The following is a 16,997-nucleotide window of genomic DNA, read 5'->3' on the forward strand; positions in this document are numbered from 1 at the left end:
GGGGGGAGAAGCCCTGAGGCCTTTCTCCCTGGGCGCCAGGCATGAGTGTTGAGTTGCCAGAGAATTCCCTCATGGCCCTCTGGAGTGAGGCACCACGGAACCCTGAAACGGTCCACTCGCTCTGATCTTGATGTCATGCCGTCAGGCTGGGGCTCCCCGGTGGGCTCCAATGCCAGTGCGGCTGTGCCCCCAAACATGGTTGTTGAGGTGGGCCTAAGTCAGGAGGCTGTGGCCCTCGTGCCTGGATCGGCTGCTTATAAAGAGGTTGGAGAGAGCAGCTCTTGTCCTCCCCGTCCACCATGATGATGCAGCAAGAGCGCCATCTTGGAGGCGGACAGCAGCCCTCGCCAGGTAGTGGGTCCTCCCGGCACCTCCCTCTTGGGTTTTTTTTTTCAATCCAGAACTGAGGAGATCCTGTTCTTTATCGATTACCTAGCCTTGGTTATCATGGCATAGTGACAGGAGGGGACTTGGACCCCAAAGCTGGATTCGAGATGTCTTCCTGGCATACTTCTCAGGAGTGACAAAGCCCAAATGCCCTCACTTTCAGAGTTCACAGGGCCCCAGACTCTGGAAACATACGCGCAGGAGAACAAAGACTCAAAGGGGAGCAATGAGCTTGGACCATGTCGCCAAGGGCTGGGGCAGCGTGACCAGGTTCCTGTGCTCTCTACCACCTTTGTTCACTGTCAATGGCATCTGTGTGTCACAGGCCTGTTCCTCATCAAACCAGGAGGCCTCCTGAGAGAGGGAACTCGGCCTCAAGCCCAGGAGTGCCGGGCACTGCTTCTGGTGGTTCCTGAAGGGTACTAGTCTCCTCTGCTCCGGCTGCCAGAGCAAAATGCCGCAGACCAGGTGGCTTCAGTGAAATCTGCTTTCTCGCTGTCCTGGAGGCTGGGCATGCCAGATGCGGGTGCTGGCCGGCTGGCCTCTCCCGAGGCCTCTCCTTGGCTTGCCACAGGCTGTCTTCTCTGTGTCCTGGGCCCTTCTTACCAGGACACAAGTCCTCCTGGCCTCATTTCACATCCATTGCTTCTCTTCAGCCGTGTTGGGTTTAGGGCCTCAATATCAGCCCCTGGGTCACAGTTCAGTGCGTGGTGCCTGCTTTAGGTTTCTGACTTTTCTCAGGTTGGTGGTTCTTCAAAAGTAGAACTCGGCAATTCTCCCAGGTATGTGTGTAAAAGGGTTGGAGACGGGTATTGAAAGGGAACTCGTGCGAGTGCACTGGCAGCACGAGTCCCAGTTCCCAGAAGGTAGGCACAACCAGGATGTCCCCGTGGGTATGGGTGAAACCCCCGTGCATGCCATGGCTATTCCCCGCCACGCAGGCAGGACAGCTTGGAAGGACAGTCGGCACTGAGCTCAGAAGGGAGTCAGAAGGCCCCGCGTTTCAGGAGCCAGAGTCCACCACTGAGCTGTCCCCCAGCCTGAACGTGGTCAGTCTCGTGTCTTCTACCGCAGTAACCCAGACCCTGTATCCGAGCCTTTGCCTGCTTTGCCTGTGGGTGCAGGAGACACCACCAGCCCCACAGGTCCAGCTACTTCTGTGTTTTGCAGAGGGTGCCCGGGGCCAAGGGATGGGCTGCGCCACGCTGAGAGACCTGGAGGAAGAAGGGGCGGGTGGGTGAACCCCGGCTGACGTGGGAAATTGGGGGTTTGAGGGCGTACGAGGCAAACCGTGCCTTCCTGGTTTCTTTTCCTGGCACTTCACAAAATCTTCAGAAGAAGGTGATGGGAAGCCCAACGTTCTCCTGAACATCCCTACAGGGGAAGAGGAGGGAGGAAGAATCGCCACGGACAAACCCACTTCACCCTGGAAAAGCAGATTTTGGCCAGATGACAGTGACTATTTCTATGACGTCACCCAGAGAAGCCAGAAGCTGATACCATTCTTGAGTCCCCAGATGGGCCCCGAGTCCAGGCCGCACACGGTGGTGCTGCACGGTGCTGCGGGCGTTGGGAAGACCACGCTGGCCAAGCGGTGTTTGCTGGACTGGACGGAGTTCAGGCTGGGCCCCCTGCACTGCGCCTTCTACCTCAGCTGCAGGGAGCTCAACCACATGGCCCCGTGCACCTTCGCAGAGCTGATCTCCAAGGACTGCCCCGAGCTGCAGGAGGACGTCCTGGAGGTCCTGGCCCAGGCGGAGAGCGCCCTGTTCGTGGTGGACGGCTTCGACGAGCTGAGGGTGCCGGCGGGGGCGCTGACCCACGACACCTGCAGCGACTGGAAGCAGCAGAAGCCGGCGCCCATCCTGCTGAGCAGCTTGCTGAAGAGGAAGATGGTGGCCAAGGCCACCCTGCTGGTCACCACGCGGCCCGGGGCCCTGCGGGAGCTCCTGCTCCTGGTGGAGCAGCCGCGGCTGGTGGAGGTGGAGGGCTTCTCGGAGAGCGACAGGGAGGCCTGCTTCCTGAGACACTTTGAGGACCAGGACCAGGCGCGGCAAGCCCTGGATGCCGTGAGGCGCAACCCGGTGCTGTTGCGCCTGAGCTCGGCGCCCGCCGTGTGCCAGCTGCTCTGCACGTGTCTGAGGCTCCAGATGCAGCGCAGGGAGGACCCCAGCCTGGCTTGCCAGACCACCACGTCGCTGTTCCTGAGGTTCCTCTGCAGCCAGTTCACGCCGGCACCTGGTGGCCATCCCCAGTGCCACCTGCGAGAACCGCTGGAGGCCCTGTCTCCTGGCTGCCCAGGGCCTGTGGACACAGCTGTCCCTGTTTGACAGAGAAGACTTGGGGTGACTCGGGGTGGAGGAGGCCGACCTACCCTTCCTGGATAGGTGTGTCCTCCAGAGGGACAGGGACTGTGCGGGCTGCTTCTCCTTCGTCCACGTCAGTGTGCAGCAGTTCCTGGCAGCCATGTTCTACGTCCTGAGGTGCCCGGGGGAGGATGAGTGGCCGGGCTCCGGGTGGGACATCAGGGGTGTGCAGGAGCTGTTCTCCAGGGAGGCCCGAGCAGGGAACCCCCTGCTGGCCCAGGCCGGCCGCTTCCTGTGGGGCCTGCTGAGTGCGGCCAGGGTGTGGGAGCTGGAGGCCACTTTCGGCTGCCAGACGTCCTCGGAGGCCAAGCAGGAGCTGCTGAAGCGCACGTCGGAGCAGGAGCAGCCCGTGCTGCGGGCGGTGGGCCTGCGGGAGGTCTTCCACTGCCTCTACGAGTCTCAGGAGGAGGAGCTGGTGAGCGACGCCACGGCCACCCTGCAGGAAGCGTCCCTGCACCTGATGACCAGCCGGGACCTCGTGCACTGCTCCTTCTGCCTCCGGCACTGTGGGGACCTGCAGAGGCTCTCGCTGCAGGTGGCCAAGGGGTTGCTCCCGGAGGAGGAGGCCGCGCTGGAGCCCTACCTCCGTGGTGTGAGGTGAGAGCTCCGTGTGCTGACCAGCTTCTCTGCCCTGTCTGGTCACGTGGGGACGGGCCCTGGATGGTCCAGGATCTTCTACCATTTCACATATTCTCTCTCCATCAAGACCTGACATTTTTCCCACATGGTTTTTCCTTTCCCAAAACCTTTTTTGGATTAAAAAAACTTAGTCTAAATTTTAGTTGGCAAGTAACAATTATACATGTGTATGGAGCACAGGGTTGTTTTGATTACATGGTGGAACAGTTAGAAATGGCGCGGAGGTGACAGATACATTAGTGAGCTTGATCTTGTGATGAAAACGTGTCCCGTCTTCCCTTGGTGACCTGGAGATCTGCAGCGTGCCCCTAGAGACCCCACGCTGTGCACAGGTGCCAGAGCCCGTACCCCTTACTGAGGCATGGTGGAGGAAAATGGTGGGCGTGGTCAGCACCGGATGAGCTGGGGACCTGTATCCCTGTGGCCGTCATCCCAGGCGATGCCGTGCACCCACCCATCGCCTTCCAGAGATTCCTCTGCCACCTTATCCATTATAAAACTTAAGATGAGCTCTGTCCTGTGAGCAGATTTTATGCATTGGATGCATATCTTTAACTACAGCTTTATACTCTCAGTTTCGAGCTGGGGTCTGTGTTGCCCAGGTTGGTCTGACTCCTGGCCTCAAGCCATCCTCTCATCTGCCTCCTGTGCCAAGTGACTGGGACCCCAGGCACCTGCTCAGCACCCAGCTAGGCCTTGTTATGTGCCTCTGATACCCTCTTAAGTCAACCCACGTCCAAGTGATGGAACTTCAAGTTCTAGTCAAAATCACAGGGAAACAGCATCGCTAAACTACCCCCATTGCCATGCCTTAGACTCCAATAGGCCACAGACAGTGAGGGCGCCCACAGGGTATGGGTTCCTGGGACAGAAGCTGCAGTCACTGCTGCGGGGCAGTCGCGCTGGAGAGGACCAGCGCGTCCTGGAGACCTGCTGCGCCCGCCACGCTCTCCAGTCTGCTGCTTCCGGTCCCTTCACAGGTCTCGGCCGGAGAGTGACACTTCCTGCCTCTGGGTGGACCTCTGCTCTGTGATCTGCTCCAATGAGAACCTGTGCTCCTTAGACGTCAGCAGGAGCTTCCTGAGCCGGCTGGCCGTGAGGATTTTTTGCGACTGTATAACCCACACCTCCTGCCGTCTGCAGAGAGTGACGTAAGCAGAGCCAGTCCTGGACCAGAGCCCTGCGCGTGGCGAGCTTTGCGTTCTGAGGTCGGGAGCGATATTTGAATACCTGACCAGACTTCAACCAGGTGCTTGGAGTATGAGGACAGGAAATGGTTCCCATCCTAGAGGGTGTCCAGTGGGAGAAACGTACCACATGCAGGGAATTCGGGAAGTCTGAGGGAGAGCTGGGATGTCTGTAAACGCCCCTCATGGGCGCAGTTGAAACCCAGCCAACAGAGCAACGTGCGGCCCGGGCGTGAGCGTAACCAGTCACCATGGGGTGAGGTCGGCCACTTGAACTTGTCTGAAATTTTGTATCCTAACGTCTTTCTTCCTTGAGCCCCTGGTAACCATCGTTCTCTCTAAAAGCGTCAAACTCCGAGGCAGAGAGAACGATGGTGGGTACGTTGTGGCAGGTGAGAGAAGCCACTTTGACAGGAAAGCCGAGGTTGCTGCATTACACGTAGAATTTAGTCCAGTTCCTCGGACACCTCCACGGACACGGTTGCTAACGGGGCTGGGGAGTGACTAGAAACACAACCAACCTTGCAAGATGTGTCACGGGTTTGACACAGTGACCTTAGCTCCCTGTGGCCCGAAGGCACCTGCTCGGGGGTAAAAGGTGACCTGGTGGGACGTAGAGACGTGCGGCCCATGGGAAGCCATCTGCTCCGAGGGGCGGGCCGGGCGCGTGCAAGCTCTGCTGTGGTCTTCCAGTGGGCGAGGCCCCAGGCCATCTTCCCATTCCCTGGCGGCAGCCCTGGGGCAGCTCCCAGGAGGGACACCCCACGAGGCCCATGAGGCCCGTGCCCTCGAGCCTGGAGGCCATGTGGTCTGCGGGATGGGAAGACAGAGGAGATCGTCCTCCATGGGACGAGTTGTTTCAGTGACCAAGAGACGGGAGGCCATGCTGAGAGGGGGCTGGAAGGTCTGCACGGGCGGCTCTGCTCTGCTGCTGCCTCGATTGGGTGGGGGCAGCACAGGAGGGTCTAATAGCCCGGAGTCTGAGCTGGCCCGTGAGCTGAGCCCATGCTCGCAGAAACGTGGATGATGGAGGACTCTGCCAGCACCTGCCGGCAGACAGCTCCGTGGTCAGTCCATCCTTTGCCGGGTTGATGAAGCCGGCGGGTCTTCCCGGACCCGAGCAGTCTGGTAGAACGGCTGAGCTGCTCTTCCCGCCTCGGGAACTCGGTCGAGCTACACCCTGCTGCGCTGACAGCCTCTGGGTCTCCCTCCTGTGGGTGACGAGGGCTCGCTGACCACAGCTGGTTCAGGGGACGCCTGACCCTGCTGCAGGCTGCTCCGTAAGAGCTGCAGGTACCCATTCAGGGGAGGACGCACCTCTGCCTTTCTCCCCAGCACACGCCTGTGGGAAATGCAGTACGGTTTCTCACCTCCCCTTGGCAAGGCGGAGGGGCCTGGAGAAGGAATCCGCCCCCGTCTCCCTAGGGTTGGGGGCCGCTCCCTGTGACCGCTCACCAGGACTTCTCTCCCTAGGGTTGGGAGCTGCCCTGTGACCGCTCACCAGGACTTCTCTCCCTAGGGTTGGGAGCTCCCCTGTGACCACTCACCAGGACTTCTCTCCCTAGGGTTGGGGGCCGCTCCCTGTGACCACTCACCAGGACTTCTCTCCCTAGGGTTGGGAGCCGCTCCCTGTGACCGCTCACCAGGACTTCTCTCCCTAGGGTTGGGAGCTCCCCTGTGACCGCTCACCAGGACTTCTCTCCCTAGGGTTGGGAGCTCCCCTGTGACCGCTCACCAGGACTTCTCTCCCTAGGGTAGGGAGCTCCCCTGTGACCGCTCACCAGGACTTCTCTCCCTAGGGTTGGGAGCTCCCCTGTGACCGCTCACCAGGACTTCTCTCCCTAGGGTTGGGAGCCGCTCCCTGTGACCACTCACCAGGACTTCTCTCCCTAGGGTTGGGAGCTCCCCTGTGACCACTCACCAGGACTTCTCTCCCTAGGGTTGGGGGCCGCTCCCTGTGACCGCTCACCAGGACTTCTCTCCCTAGGGTTGGGAGCCGCTCCCTGTGACCGCTCACCAGGACTTCTCTCCCTAGGGTTGGGAGCTCCCCTGTGACCGCTCACCAGGACTTCTCTCCCTAGGGTTGGGAGCCGCTCCCTGTGACCGCTCACCAGGACTTCTCTCCCTAGGGTTGGGAGCTCCCCTGTGACCGCTCACCAGGACTTCTCTCCCTAGGGTTGGGGGCCGCTCCCTGTGACCACTCACCAGGACTTCTCTCCCTAGGGTTGGGGGCCGCTCCCTGTGACCACTCACCAGGACTTCTCTCCCTAGGGTTGGGGGCCGCTCCCTGTGACCACTCACCAGGACTTCTCTCCCTAGGGTTGGGAGCTCCCCTGTGACCGCTCACCAGGACTTCTCTCCCTAGGGTTGGGAGCTCCCCTGTGACCGCTCATCAGGACTTCTCTCCCTAGGGTTGGGAGCCGCTCCCTGTGACCGCTCACCAGGACTTCTCTCCCTAGGGTTGGGAGCTGCTCCCTTGTGACCGCTCACCAGGACTTCTCTCCCTAGGGTAGGGAGCTCCCCTGTGACCGCTCACCAGGACTTCTCTCCCTAGGGTTGGGAGCTGTTCCCCTGTGACCGCTCACCAGGACTTCTCTCCCTAGGGTTGGGAGCCGCTCCCTGTGACCGCTCACCTGGACTTCTCTCCCTAGGGTTGGGAGCTGTTCCCCTGTGACCGCTCACCAGGACTTCTCTCCCTAGGGTTGGGAGCTCCTCCCTTGTGACCGCTCACCAGGACTTCTGTCTGGCTCTCATTGGCAAAAAGACCCTGACTCACCTGACTCTGGGAGGCACTGTCCAGGAGGCCAGGATGCTGCTGCTGCTGCTGGGGGAGACCCTTGGACATGCCAGGTGCAGCCTGCAATGCCTGAGGTGGGCCTTGCAGTCAAGGTTGTCCCCTAAGGTGGCCTCGAGGTCACAGCTGCCCCCCCAGGTGGCCTTGCAGTCAGCCACTCCCCCAGGTGGGCTATGTGGTCATAGCCACCCCCACCCCTGAGGTGGTCCTCAGGGTCATGGCTGTCCCCTGAGGCGGTCTTGTGGTCACATCTGCCCCCTTACCCCAAGGTGGCCTCAGGGTTGCCGCTGTCTGCAGTCTCCTACGTGGGCCCCGTGGTGGTGCGTGCTGGACCAGGGGAAGGGAGCAGCTCTGACTGACACCAAGTAGGACAGGGAGTGCTTCTCAGTGGAGCTGGGGCAGAGGCTGTGCCTTTGCTCTAGATGCTATGCCCAGGTGCAGAGAGACCCAGAACACTGTCCCCCACTGCAGGGTGGGGCGGGTGACCTTACAGACTCCTGGTTTCCCACCTGGGCTGACCCAGGGAGGCCAGGGCCCTGGTGGGCCCCCTGGTGACAGTGAGAAGCCAGGTGTCCAGCTTCTGGTGGCTCGCCAGCTGGAGATGCCGCTGTCTCCCAGCTTGCTGAACAGGTGCTCCTGGCCTGGTCTCCAAGGTGGTCCCTGGGGCATCCTGCCCCTCAGACTCAGTCGAGTAGCGGGCCAGGGCACGGGCTCGCGACAGGTTCTGGGGTTAGAAACGCGCGTCCTGACGGGCCTCGCCCACGAGCGGGGACTTTAAGAACTGGGCCGTGAGCTGCTCTCCTTGGGGCCAAGGAGAGCTCTGGGTGCCGATTTCCAGCCACCCTGTGTTCATCTGTGGCTTTACGACACTGGTAAGATGTTTCTTGGTAGACATGCTGAGTCTCCAAAATGACGGCGGGTTGAGACTCTCGTGTTTAATGCTCATTTGATTTGAGGCACTTCACACTCCCGCTTGCACTGGGCTTCTGAGTGGATCCACAGTGTCCGTGTAGTAGGGTCAGCTCCAAGGGAAGGGCACCAGCCTGCGCTGTGGTCTTACGTGGCAGATGGCACACTGTGCGAGACTCCTTCACTGCAGCCTTGACTTGCTAACGTGAAGGTGTTGACTTTACCCAAAGTCCCCAGAGCCCCAGCCTGAGGCAGAGCTTGGGCTTGAGCCCAGCTGTGGGTGGGTGGGCTGGTTTGATCTGCAGGGGCCGCTGCTGCCCCAGTAGCGGGTTGGGGCTGGGGCAGCTGGGGGCAGGTCGGAGCCTGGCACCGGTGAGGCAGGGTTGGAACGGCAGCGTGGGGAAGGATGGAAGAGCTGGCTTTGTGGCCCCTGAGCGTGGCCTCTTCTGACATCTGCCTCCATGCCACCCGCGCACATCAGCCCGAGTGCCCATTCTCCATCCTGGCCAGCTTGGGGCCTGCACACCCTAGACCTGGGTGCCGGATTGCACCTTGTTGATCAGCCTTCCTCTGTTCCGATCGCTTTTGAAACATCTTGAGTATTGAGCATCCACTTTTTTCTTGACTACAGAATCACTTATTTAACTCTAAGCAGGCCATGTTGGTGAACGTCACGTGGAATTGCATTAGCAGTTTTAATTTCTGTTGGGGAGAAGGCAGGATGTTGAGACGGGCGTGGACGTTGGAACAGGCAGTGGCAGGCCGGCTCCTGGAGGAGCGAGGTTCACCAAGGAACCCTGCAGGCTGTGCAGTATGAGAGCTTATGTGGCCTCCATCCTTCCAGGAGAATGACAGGCGCCCTCTCCCCACAGGCTGGGGCCCTGTTCTGCCCCCACCCAGCAGTGGGCGGGCCTCTTCCTGGCCCTCCAAGCCAACCACTCCCTGACGTGCCTGGACCTCTCGGACAGTGAGCTCCAGGACGGGGGCGCCAAGTTGCTGTGCGTGGGGCTGAGGCACCCCAAGTGCCCCGTGCAGAGGCTGTCATAAGTCCCCCTCCTCCCTGGGCCTCCTGTGTGGGGAGGAACAGTGGCCCTGGACGTGTGGACGGCCCCGGGGAACTGCCCAGTGGCACTACGCCTGCTTCCATCTGGTCCAGACAGTCCAGCGTCTCACGCTGTCCCTCTTGTCCCCTATGTGATCACCAGCAGGGTGGCGAGAGGGCGGGGCACTGAGTGGACTTCAGGACCCCCGCTGGGAGGCCAGGGGAGGCTGGGCGTGGGCGCCCTGCCGCCTGCCATTCCCGTGGTTCCCGCAGGCTGGAGAACTGCCACCTCACGGAAGCCTGTTGCAGCGACCTCTCTGCCACTCTGATCGTCGGCCAGAGGCTGACCCACCTGTGCCTGGCCAAGAACGACCTGGGGGACGGCGGGGTGAAGACCCTGTGCGAGGGCTTGCGCTACCCTGAGTGCCAGCTGCAGGCGCTGGTGAGTCCTGGGCGGCTGTGAGGCCGGCTGTCCGTGCGCGTGGATCGGGAGGGGCTGGGGGCACCTGGCCACCCACTCAGGTGTAACTGGTGGGCGCGTGATGAGAATTGGGAAGGGCGGGTGGGAACAGGAAGGGTGCGAACGTTTGCCGGTTTTTCCAGATTCTTCTGTGTGGGTTTGGGATAGGCAGGTGGTTCTGCATCATGTTTACTCCGTGGTCGTGAGATTCACGCCCTATGCCCTGCAGTGCTGATGGACTGAGTTCTATGGTAGGACCTGGGACACTTGAGTAGGGGGCCAGAGGGTGACTGTTCCTGGTCTGGTGGGCCGTGGGGTCGTGAGGACTGAGTGGGCTGGTTCTGGGGAAGCTGGGCTGGGTCTGTTCTGGACTCTGGTTCTCTGGCGCTCGTGTGGGGGCAGGCCCAGCACGAGCCACCTGCTCACACTAAGGTCGCAGCTGTGACAGCATTCCCGAGGTTGCACAGGGCCGGGGACCTTTCTGTTCAGGAGTCGTCTGGTGCTGATTTCTCTGGGGCTCCTGCTGCCCGTAAACCTACTGCCTATAGGCTTGGACTGTGGCTTCTGGAAGCTCCCGATAGCCTAATCCAGGATCACTTTAGATCCAGGCATGTCCCAAACAGAGACTAGAGTGCTCAGATTCAGGTGGCAGGTACAAGGGGGGATACCAGGGATGGTCCGTGTGGACTGAGGATTTGATGTGTAGGACGCTGCCAGGCAGATGGCCCTGTCTTGGAGCTGACTTAGGCAGGATGTGCTGTCTGTTTAGATGCCTATCGGGGGCTATGCTAAATTTTGCAAGCAGCATTTTTAAAAATCCTCATAACCTTGAGATGGATACCTTGATCTTACTAACTATAGAAATCCAAAGCTTATCCATGAAGCTTGCCCATGGCCACGTCTGAGGTAGGCATGAAGCCCACTCTGTAGTGAGTTGTCGACTGAGTTGTTACTCCAAACGTACAGTTGACACCTGACCACACCTGCGTAGCCTATTGCAGCTTAATCTGGTCTCCTGGTTTTGCTCCCCATCTCTCGGGGCTCATACACGGCTTTGGGATTTTGCACGACAAACTGGTATCTCTCATCTGGTGACCGACCATGTGCCTTTCTTTCAGCGTCCCCTGGGTTCTGTGGTCTCCTGCCATGCTGTGCTTGGGCACGGGGGTGAGGGCTGAGCTGCACGGTCGGCCCTGAGGTCGCACTGTCTACCTGGTGTCCTACAGGACACGAGGTCTCACCTGCTGCTGACTCTCTAGGCACAGGTGTGACACTCCCCTGTCCACATCTGCCACTCTGGTCTGAGCACTCCAGGCTTCAGATGCTTGGTACAGGGTGTGAGGCCCGCCTGCCCGATGGCCCGGGTCACTGTCATCCTCTAGTGAGGCCTCTCTTGACAGGGGCAGTGAGGAAGTCCACTCCTATTAGAGGGCCTATGGTGTTCAAATTTGAAGCATGGCCCTGAGTCACAAGGAACGTCCAGTTTTCTGGGTGCCCCACGGTTCTGGGCAATTAAGTCTGAGGTAGAACAGACAGCAGGTGGAACCTCGATGCTCTAATGATGCAGAAACCGAATGAGGCCTTGGGTCCTTCCCAGGTCTGCCTGAACCCAGAGCCCAAGCTCCTGACCTGTAAGGAGCTGTGCCCGAGGACAGCCTGTATCTTAGGTGTGTTTCCCTGTAGGAAAGTCAGTAGACAAAGGCTGGTCCAAGCCTCTGCCCCTGGGCTGGGTAGAAGCAAGGTCTCTGCATTTGCATGCTCTGGTGTGCACACTCAGCTGGAAGCATGAGGCCACGGGAGGCTGAGGTCTGGCTGCTGGCAGGGTGTGAGCCACGGAGGGCAGCAGGTGTCTCTGGTCACCCTGCAGGCTGCGGCGCTGCAATGTGACTGAACATGGCTGCAGACAGCTCTCGAAGCTGCTTCAGGAAGACTGCAGCCTCACACACGTGGACCTGGGTCTGAATGCTGTAGCTGTCAGGCTGTGGTTCCTCTGTGACGCCTTGAGGAATCCAAATTCCAGCCTGAAACACCTCGGGTAGGTGCCTGTGCTCTCTAAGGTATCAGGACAGCTTTAGTTTCCATATTCCAACATACCTCGGGTGGTGGCAGTGTAGCTCACCTGATGTTAGGATTGGACCCCTCTGGGGGAACACAGGTGACTGTGTGCTCAGTTGTCAGAGGGCCGAGGAGGTGGGTTGCAGGTGGGAGTGGCTTCCTGCGAGGTGGGTTTCAGCAACATGCTGCTTCTGCTGGGATCCTGGGTCAGGAAGCAGAGAGCCTGCTAAAGACAGGGGCTGAAGAAGGGCCATTACCCCCAGGAAACCCATCAGCCCCATAAACAGGTTGGTGAGCTCCACCTCCCTTCCTGGGGGGTGCATTGCACTGAGGCAGCCCGCTTTGCGACTGGAACCCTGATGGCAAGAGGACCAGGGCTGTGTGGTGACCCCACAGCTCTGCTGCAGAGACCAGAGCAAGCCCTGGAGCCCTGGGTGCTTCTGCTTTTGCTTTGGCTGTACCTGGGAGGTCCTGGGATTCTTGGCGGGTGGGTTCCATGGGGCTCTGCCATGAGCTCACGTGGCACACGTTTGCCCCACAGAACCTCCCCTGCCCTCCACAAGCAAAGCAACTTGGTCTCCAAGGGGCTCTGGAAAGGGGGGACGTGGAGGTGACATCAATGTCACACATTCTGATGAAGGTCTATAAAAGCAATCCAATCACTCCCCAGCTCCCAGGTGCATTCCCCAGCTTGTGTCCGGCTCTGCCAGGTGCCTGGGGTCCGACCACCTGCCCCTCACGGCAATTCCACCTCTGAGCCTCCAACTCTCACGTGGGTTGTGGTGCCGTATGACCTGATCTGCGGGTTTCCATCCTTGATTTCCTAGGGAAGCTTCACCCTTCACCCCAAGGGACCTGTGGAGTTGCAGGTTACACCATGATCTTTGTCTCCAAAGCCTCAAATCGCCTCACGAATGAAACATAAAGGCTTTCATAACAAACATCCTGCAGGGTCTTGCGGGGCCCTCTTGTTGGGAGCTGACTAGGACAGTGCCATGTGAGTTGGGCCTGGCACGGTGAGGCGAGGGCTCTGCCAGCGAGCCCAGTTCTCTGCGTTCCGCCTCCCTGGCCCTCAGCTTCTCCCCAGTTGCCACAGGCTGCAGGGTCTTCCCGCCTTGAAGGTCGTTCTCTCAGGTACTTCCTGCCCGCTCTAAGTAAAACCCACATCCTCCTGGGCGGCTCTCCTGCTGGTTCTGTTTCAACACCGTGGCCCCCCCGCTCCGCGGCACACCCCACGGGCCGATCCACGTCCCCATTTCTCACTGCTGACCCGGGAAGGCTGCTGCGCCTGGCGGCACTGTGGGTTCTGGGAGGGTGAGCCGCTCTGCCCCTCCACAGGCTCTCGGGGTGCTCCCTCACCCCTCTGTACTGTCAGGGGCTGGCATCTGCCCTCGCAAGCAACCGGACGCTGGAGACGCTGGACCTGGGCCAGAACGCCTTGGGGCTGAGCGGCGTGGCTGTGCTCCTGGCGGCGCTGAAGGACGGAGGCGGGCCCCTGAGGACGCTCAGGTACGCCTTGGAGAGGTCGGAGCGTGGGGGCTTGGGCGAGCACGCCCAGAGAAACCTCTGGAGGCACCTTGCAGCACAGCCTGGCCCAGGGGGCTCCGTCCACTTCCCGCTGGACTGAGTATTGTCCAGCATTGTCGGGAACACTCAGTACTGGGCGTGCATGACTCAGAGCACCCTGGCTCACAGGCGGGGCTCGCGCGTGTGCGGGGGGTTAGCATGGATGACCATCACAGCCCAGCCAGGATGTGTGGTTCCTGCTTTGCTATCTCCAGGGTTGCCTGGGTCTCAGCTGTGCAGAAGCTGGTTCTCCAGAACCAGCCCTGGCCCTCACATTTCAAGGTCTCCTTGAGGTGTGAACCTCCGTATCCCTGCAGTGACCCCATCTGTCTTTGGCTTCCTTTGGTCTTTTGCTTCGCGCTTCCAGCGGCACAGAACTGAGTCGTGCACTGACCAGGCTCTGTGTGTGTGTGTATATATACACACTGATCACATCCGGGTCTTTACCGTTCCTACCTCCCTGGACGTTTAAGCATAATCTTGATTGACATGTAACAGCTGCACGTGTTCATGGGGGATGCGACATGTTCTGGCGTGTTGCGGATTAGTCCCGGGGGGGCACTACCGCTGAGCCACACGCCCAGCCCTTTGTTTATTTGAAGCGGGGGTCTTGCCAAGCTTCCCAGGCTGGCGCTGACTGGCAGTCCTGCTGCGTAGCTGGGATTGGTGTGCGCCACCCACCGGGCCAGCAGGACACTGCACCAGCCTCACAGCGAGCGCCGCCCCACTCGGCACGGTTCGTATTTCCGGCTCCTTATTACTTGGCGTTTGAGCCCCTGGGCTCCTCTTCTGGTGACTGAAAACGCACGGCAGGTGTCGAGAACCGGGGCCACCTCCCCGAGCGTGAACACCAGGGCGCTCCCGCGCGGTGCGCTCTCCAGCCTCCTGTCCCCCGCCGCCCCGCCCTCGGGGAATCTCTATTCCACGTTCAGATGGACGCCCAGCCTCTGTGGGGAGAACCGAGGACTGGCCTGTCTGCAGCCAGCCCTCTCGCGAGGTCACCTGGCTTGGCGCGTGCCTGTCTCTCCAGCGGGCAGCGCAGGGCTGCTCCCGGGTGGACAGGAGTGGTGGGAGGGGCCGCCTGAGAACAGGTGTGCCTGCAGAGAGGCGGGTCCGCTGCGTGGCAACCGCGGGAACGACCAGCCAGGGGCCGCTGGCCGCCCTTCAGGCTGCGCACGTGTGCGCCTGTACTCGGACGTTTCTGGGGGTCCCTGTTGTGTGGATCCAGAAACGCTGCCTGCGTGATCCTGAGAGCGATTGCTGGGCACCTGGGCGGTCCGCAAGGACCCTGGGGGACGACGAAACGAGGTGTTCGGAACCACTGACGTCCTCTGGTCCTCCAGGCTGAAGATGGACGAGTGGAAGGCGAGGCTGCAGTGCTGCTGAGGGAGGTGAAGGAGAGCAACCCCAGGCTGACCGTGGAGAGTGCCCCGGGCCCCACGGCTCCCTCCTGCTGCCGGTTCTTCTTCTCGACAGCCTGAGTCTTTCTCCCCACTGACGTGTCGGGGGATGGGGTCTCTTAGTGGAGGTCAAGGAGTCAGGCCTGGGATGGGGTCGATGTCCCTGCTTCACGGCGAGTTCTGCGTGTCTTGCACCCGCTCTCGATCACGCACCTCACGGGTAATAAAGTGCTGAGCTCGCAGCTGCTTCTGCCAATGTGCACGTGGGCGAAAGCGGGTGTCGCTGGGAAAAGGGTGCCCAGGGAGCGCGCTCCAGGCTGTCGGTTCCTTCCGTTCCGCCCAATTCAGTCGCCGCCTGGTGAGTCTGCAGGATCCGTGTCTATATATATATTTAAAATTTTGAAATTGTAGATGGACATAACACCTTTATTTTTATGTGGTGCTGAGCATCAAACCCAGTTCCTCTCAGGTGCCAGGCAAGTGCTCCACCACTGAGCCCCAGCCCCAGGATCAGTATATTTGTTACTTTTTTTCCTTTAATATCCTAACTTAGGATTTGATGAATTGTTTTTTCTCAAAAGGCCAGAGAGGCACTTGCTAGGCATTGCAGGCCACAAGGTCCTGCCATGCTGCTCACCCCTGCCCTCGAGCAGGCAGAGGCCATCCTGGGTCAACAGAGGGGCAGGACTCTGTGCCAGTAGGACTTTATTTACAGAGCCGGCTCTGGCCATGGTTTTCCGACCTGCTCTGGTCCGCCCTGTTACTTCAGAAGCACAGTTTGGCCATGTGGTCTCACTGGAAACCTCAGACTTGTCCCTATCTGTCCCTCCCTGTCATGCCTCAGGGAGGCGAGGTGGCCTGTCCTGTGCTGTGAGCTATTTCTGGTAATTCATAGAAGACACATCAAGGCAGCTTCAGAATTAAAAGCTCAACGTCCCTTTCAAGTGTTGGTTCCCAGGTGCTGACCGAGTGGTCCGCCCATATCCCCACTCAACTTCCACCAAATGTAAGTGGCAGGTGATGGGACTGGACAGAAACCTGAGATGGGACAGTGCCAAAGTCCATCTCGGAAGCAGTCGCCTCTCACCAACCATTTAGTTGAAAGACTGACGATTCTTATATCTTGAACAGAGGTGGGATGACTTGACTCGGCCACTCTGGCCACGGAGGACCCCGTGTCTTTTACTCTGAGGTCCTTGGTGGGCCCAGCAAGGAGGGCCTTCTCAAGTGCTCCACGAAGCTGTGGCCACTCTCCATGGTTGTGCTCAGCTGATAGGAACCCCACCTTTGGGTGCCGGTGTTCAGTGGGATGCAGTTAGGCGAAGATGTCAGATCGACAGTTCACATCAAAGGAAAATACTTCAGAAATTCAGAGTCGGGGGGAGTAATCAAGTTATGAGACGTGGATCTGAGTCAAAATTCTGGGTTCCACTTGGGTACAAAGCTATCCCACGTACAACCCAAGTTATATTAACAAAGATACAAGGTAGTGGAGCTAGCTCAAGATTGGGAATGTCTGGTTAGCTTTCTGCATGGTTTGAATATATAACTAATATATAATTTTGCAGCGCTGGAGATCACACCCAGGTGCACCCTGTGCGTGCCGGGCAAGCCTCTACCACTGAGCTACATCCCTGGCCCTTGAAATATGTCTTAGAGCTTTGCAGAATATCCCCCCATAGATACCTTATCTACATAAGTGAACAGCCTAGAGGACCCGAACAGCCTAGAGGACCCACACAGCCCTTGGTCCTCTTGAGGTGGGTGTCCTCGGTGTGCAAACTGCTGCCCGCGGGATCTCCGGCAGTGTTTAGACCTTTTGGTCACCACACCCAGCCCAGAACGGTCCTGCCCCACAGCCTGGTGCTGAGGAGGCACAGGAGGTGGGGAGAGGTCCCGCTGGACGTCACAGGGCTGAGGCCGTCAACAGCGATACTCCTGCAGGGTGAGAAAAAACTCCTGCTAGGTCTTCATGTTCCCAGTGTGGACACTGAAGGAGGGGCTGTACCCTGAGGACGCTATTCCAGGAAGGATCCCTCCCAGCTTCCCCTCCACCGCAGGGCTTCAACCCAGGAACGCCTGACACCAAGGGACAGGCCGTTCTTTGGGTGGGGTCATCTGTGCCCCACGGTGTGTGGGTGCGTCCCTGGTTTGTCCACATCCTGCTCTCTGGGGATTCGACTCTAGGCCCC

General features: G+C 59.6%; 2 protein-coding genes and 1 long non-coding RNA gene across 3 annotated transcripts; all 3 read left to right on the forward strand.

The window, feature by feature from the left end:
• Window positions 1-1,553: 1,553 nt before the first annotated feature.
• On the forward strand, window positions 1,554-2,717 carry LOC306648589 (NACHT, LRR and PYD domains-containing protein 7-like; the record flags this gene model as incomplete). The annotated part of the gene is made up of 1 exon (XM_079118748.1): window positions 1,554-2,717. The coding sequence occupies exon 1, from the start codon at window positions 1,905-1,907 to the stop codon at window positions 2,715-2,717; it is 813 nt and encodes a 270-aa protein (XP_078974874.1). The 5' UTR covers window positions 1,554-1,904.
• A 136-nt stretch (window positions 2,718-2,853) lies between these two features.
• LOC306648591 (NACHT, LRR and PYD domains-containing protein 2-like) lies at window positions 2,854-9,329 on the forward strand (the record flags this gene model as incomplete). The annotated part of the gene is made up of 4 exons (XM_079118750.1): window positions 2,854-3,350; window positions 4,373-4,543; window positions 7,280-7,450; window positions 9,155-9,329. 4 exons carry the CDS (start codon window positions 2,854-2,856, stop codon window positions 9,327-9,329), a joined length of 1,014 nt encoding a protein of 337 aa, XP_078974876.1.
• Window positions 9,330-9,525: 196 nt separating this feature from the next.
• Window positions 9,526-15,106, forward strand: LOC306647942. Its single transcript, XR_013760221.1, has 4 exons — window positions 9,526-9,766; window positions 11,652-11,819; window positions 13,178-13,348; window positions 14,749-15,106. It is a non-coding gene; the product is annotated as an uncharacterized lncRNA (long non-coding RNA).
• The last annotated feature ends 1,891 nt before the right edge of the window (window positions 15,107-16,997 follow it).

Source organism: Sciurus vulgaris (assembly GCF_902686455.1).
Source record: "Sciurus vulgaris genome assembly, chromosome: 17".
In the NCBI taxonomy this organism is placed as follows: domain Eukaryota; kingdom Metazoa; phylum Chordata; class Mammalia; order Rodentia; family Sciuridae; genus Sciurus; species Sciurus vulgaris.